The sequence below is a fragment of the Elephas maximus genome, chromosome 4, assembly GCF_024166365.1.
Source record: "Elephas maximus indicus isolate mEleMax1 chromosome 4, mEleMax1 primary haplotype, whole genome shotgun sequence".
Lineage (NCBI taxonomy): Eukaryota > Metazoa > Chordata > Mammalia > Proboscidea > Elephantidae > Elephas > Elephas maximus.
In genome coordinates, this window is record NC_064822.1 from 8,952,390 (window position 1) to 8,957,116 (window position 4,727).

The 4,727-nt window shown below is 53.5% G+C and overlaps 1 protein-coding gene across 1 annotated transcript; it reads left to right on the top strand.

Moving 5' to 3' along the window:
* Positions 1 to 3,039: 3,039 nt before the first annotated feature.
* Positions 3,040 to 4,319, top strand: LOC126074820 (basic salivary proline-rich protein 2-like). Its single transcript, XM_049881618.1, has 3 exons — positions 3,040 to 3,043; positions 3,362 to 3,717; positions 3,822 to 4,319. Exons 1-3 carry the CDS (start codon positions 3,040 to 3,042, stop codon positions 4,317 to 4,319), a joined length of 858 nt encoding a protein of 285 aa, XP_049737575.1.
* The last annotated feature ends 408 nt before the right edge of the window (positions 4,320 to 4,727 follow it).

Genomic DNA, 4,727 nt, shown 5'->3' on the forward strand with positions numbered 1-4,727 from the left:
CACCTTCTCCAGCCCCAGCTCCTGCAGCACATGCAGCTTCCCCAGCACCCATCTCCTGCAGTACATGCAGCTACCCCAGCACCCAGCTCCTGCACCACCGACACCTTCTCCAGCACCCAGCTCCTGCAGCACCTACAGCTTCCCCAGCACCCAGCTTCTGCAGCACCTACACCTTCTCCAGCACCCACACCTTCTCCAGCACCCAGCTCCTGCAGCACCTACAGCTTCTCCAGCACCCAGCTCCTGCACCACCAACACCTTCTCCAGCATCCAGCTCCTGCAGCACCTACACCTTCTCCAGCACCCAGCTCCTGCAGCACTGACACCTTCTCCAGCCCCAGCTCCTGCAGCACCTACAGCTTCCCCAGCGCTCAGCTCCTGCAGCACCTACACCTTCTCCAGCACCCAGCTCCTGCAGCACCTACAGCTTCCCCAGCACCCAGCTCCTGCAGCACATACAGCTTCCCCAGCGCTCAGCTCCTGCAGCACCTACACCTTCTCCAGCACCCAGCTCCTGCACCACCAACACCTTCTCCAGCACCCAGCTCCTGCAGCACCTACACCTTCTCCAGCACCCAGCTCCTGCAGCACTGACACCTTCTCCAGCCCCAGCTCCTGCAGCATCTACAGCTTCCCCAGCACCCAGCTCCTGCAGCACCTACAGCTTCCCCAGCGCTCAGCTCCTGCAGCACCTACACCTTCTCCAGCACCCAGCTCCTGCAGCACCTACAGCTTCCCCAGCACCCAGCTCCTGCAGCACATACAGCTTCCCCAGCGCTCAGCTCCTGCAGCACCTACACCTTCTCCAGCACCCAGCTCCTGCAGCACCTACAGCTTCCCCAGCACCCAGCTCCTGCAGCACATACAGCTTCCCCAGCACCCAGCTCCTGCAGCACATGCAGCTTCCCCAGTGCTCGGTTCCTGCAGCACATACAGCTTCCGCAGCACCCAGCTCCTGCAGCACCTACAGCTTCCCCAGCGCTCAGCTCCTGCAGCACATACAGCCTCTCCAGGACCGGATCCAGTGGTGCACCCAGCACTTCCCCTCGAAGTTCTGTAGCAAAGTGTTTCCAGTAAGACTCTTCCTGTGAAGTTTTCCCCAGCACCCTAGAGCGTGCTTTTCCAACAAGTCCCAGAGGTCAGGTTTTTAGTAAGTTCCACCCGCACAGCATCACAGTGACTTTTCTGCCATCCAGTGAGCCACAGCCAGCCATGCCCTCGCCAACCAGATCAAATCTCATCCATGGGGGTAGGGGGCTCTTCCTGGAGTGCTCTACCTCAGCCCTAAGGTTAGTGATTGCTCCTTATATCGTCTATTTCTACATCGTTTGGAGTTCCGTAGCCCACCCCTCATTACTCGTTCTCTTATATTTAATAGTTCTTTATATTAAACTTGCCACTATTTAAATTACTGTGTGGTTTCTCTTTCCTCTTTGCACTTAAACCCAAAACCAAACCCACTGCCACTGAGTTGATTCCAAGTCATAGCAACCCTATAGGACAGACTAGAACTGCCCCATAAGATTTCCAAGGTTGTAATCTTTATGGAAACAGACCAGTACATCTTTCTTCCATGGAGTGGCTGGTGGGTTCTAACCACCGGCCTTTGGGTTAGCAGCCACTGGGCCACTAGTGCTCCAAATATGCAATGTTACTTTTTTTTTAATAATTTTTATTGTGCTTTAAGTGGAAGTTTACAAATCAAGTCAGTCTGTCACATATAAGCTTATATACACCTTACTCAATACTCCCACTTACTCTCCCCCTAATGAGTCAGCCCGCTCCCTCTTTCCAGTCTCTCCTTTCCTGGCAATGTCACTTTTTATAGTTTTAGTTCCTTGCTGAAAATGTTAAGGTATGGCTTTTATCTCCATAAACACAATAAATATAGCGGTTTTACAGTTTGTCTCGTAATTGCACTATCTGGAGTATCTTTGGAAACCCTTGTGGCGTAGTGGTTAAGTGCTACGGCTGCTAACCAAAGGGTCAGCAGTTCGAATCCGCCAGGAGCTCCTTGGAAACTCTATGGGGCAGTTTTACTCTGTCCTACAGGGTCGCTATGAGTCGGAATAGACCGGATGGCACTGGGTTCTGGGGAGTATCTTTTGTAGTGAGTTCAGGGGATTTCAGGGCTCATCAAGAAAAAAGATGTGACCACGAGATGGCAGTGTTGCACAATAAGCTATATATTGGGGCCAAGAAGCTGACAGTTGTTCCCTGAGGGGAAAGTCACTCACAGCAGGAGACCTTCCAATGGTAAGTGGGGGGAGAGGGAGCACCAGAAAGGGAAGAAGGCAAGGGAATTCCTGGGGACCCCTCGGCAGCAAAATGGGGAACCTCTGGGTCAGAGAGTTCTGAGGAGCAGCAGTATCTTGTGGCTCTTATAACTGTAAGACTAAAAATCAGTTGCCGTGGAGGCAATTCTGACTCAAGGTGAGCCCATGTGTTGCAGAGTAGAACTGCACTTCATAGGGTTTTCAAGCCTGTGACCTTTCAGAAGCAGATGGCCAGGCCTTTCTTCCAAGGTGCCTCTGGGTGGATTTGAACCACCGACCTTCTGATTAGTAGTCAAGTGCTTAATGGATTGTGACACCCAGGGACGACTCCTCATAACTAACTATAGGGTTTATTTTGTCTATGGCTAGCAGATATTGGTCACAGTTTCATGGGGTCTGCTAAGCAGGAAGGCTTTAAATATGTTTTAAAAAATCTTATTTGTGCTCACTTTAAAGCAAATTGGATGTATAAAAACTTGAGTTTGGTTCCTGCAAGCTTTTTGCTAATGGGCCCCAGCTTGCTGTGAAGAAATAAACAGATTGAGGCCAATACACAGAGGCATTTTGAGGTCATTTACTACATATGGAGCCTTGGTGGCACAGTGGTTAAGAGCTCAGCTGCTAACCAAAAGGTCGGTACTTTGAATCCACCAGCCACTTCTTGGAAACCCTATGGGGCAGTCCTACTCTGTCCTATAGGGCCACTATGAGTCAGAATCGACTCCATGGCAACAAAACAGGTTGGTTGTTTACTATAGGCAACATGTGTGAGCCCATTCCTGTTATCTGTTGTTTGTACTGATTCTAACATTTGGCCTGGTCCCCTCATGTAGTGGCTTGTATTTGATTTTGTGTTTGTCATTACAGTTTTACAATCATTTATAGAAAAAAATTGAGGCCAAGCATGATGTTATTTTCCTGAAGAGACAATTTTTTTAAGTTTCTAGCAGAGCCTTTGGGGCTCTAACAACCCACCATCGCCTCGATGTAGTATTAACACCTGAGAGTCTCTGGACAACTCAGGTGACTTGACACCAGGCTGCAGTCCACGTGAAGGTTACTGCAGGGTGTTCTTCACTCCTCAGGTGCGCCTTTGAAGGTCCCAGTTCTACGCACAGGGAATACACAAGTCCTCACCCTGGCAGACCCCGGCAGACCCCGGCAGGCCCGGGCAGACCCCGGTAGACCCCGGCAGGCCCCGACAGACCCCGGCAGGCCCCGACAGACCCCGGCAGGCCCTGGTAGACCCTGGCAGATCCCGGCAGGCCCTGGCAGACCCTGGCAGGCCCTAGCAGACCCTGGAAGACCCCGGCAGACTCTGGTAGACCCCGGCAGACCCCGGCAGACCCCGGCAGGCCCCGACAGGTCCCGGCAGACCCCCATAGACACCGGCAGGCCCCGACAGACCCCGGCAGGCCCTGACAGACCCCGGCAGGCCCTGGTAGACCCTGGCAGATCCCGGCAGGCCCTGGCAGACCCTGGCAGGCCCTAGCAGACCCTGGAAGACCCCGGCAGACTCTGGTAGACCCCGGCAGGCCCCGACAGATCCCGGCAGACCCCGACAGATCCCGGCAGACCCCCATAGACACCGGCAGGCCCCGACAGACCCCGGCAGGCCCTGGTAGACCCTGGCAGATCCCGGCAGGCCCTGGCAGACCCTGGCAGGCCCTAGCAGACCCTGGAAGACCCCGGCAGACTCTGGTAGACCCCGGCAGGCCCCGGCAGACCCCGGCAGGCCCCGACAGGTCCCGGCAGACCCCGGCAGGCTCCGACAGATCCCAGCAGACCTCGGTAGACCCCGGCAGGCCCCGACAGACCCCGGTACGCCCCGACAGATCCCGGCAGACCCTGGTAGACCCCAGCAGGCCCCGGCAGACCCCGGCAGGCCCTGGCAGGCCCTGGCAGACCCTGGCAGGCCCTGGTAGATGCCGGCAGGCCCCGGCAGGCCCTGACAGACCCCTGTCCTCTGCCCATGAGAGGCTGTCACAAGTGCCATTCAGACAGTTACCTCCTTCACATCCAAGTCCTAAACGCCGGACTTGATTCTCTGGATTTCTGTCTAGTTCCAGATCTCGTCCTCTCGTGACTCTTCGCTATCTTTTTAGTTCTTTGATGCTTTTAGGAAGATTTTTTTTTTTTACATGTTGTCTAGCTTTTTTCCCTGGCTTCAGCAAGAAGACCTAGTGGTAAAGTGGAAGTCATCCTTCACTCTTTACTGAAAAATAAATCTCGATTATGTTCTATGAGTTATCTCCAGGCTTAACTGATGATGTGGAACGTCATTTTCTCCAGGAAGCTGTCTTTGAACACCTCCCCTCTGACTCCCATAATACCCTTGCAGATGTAGTTATCCATTTATTCTGCCCCAGACTTGAGTTACATGAGGGCAAGGGCTGTTCCGTATTTATTCACTTATCCATATCTTTCATTTGTTTTTGTTAAACACAGTGG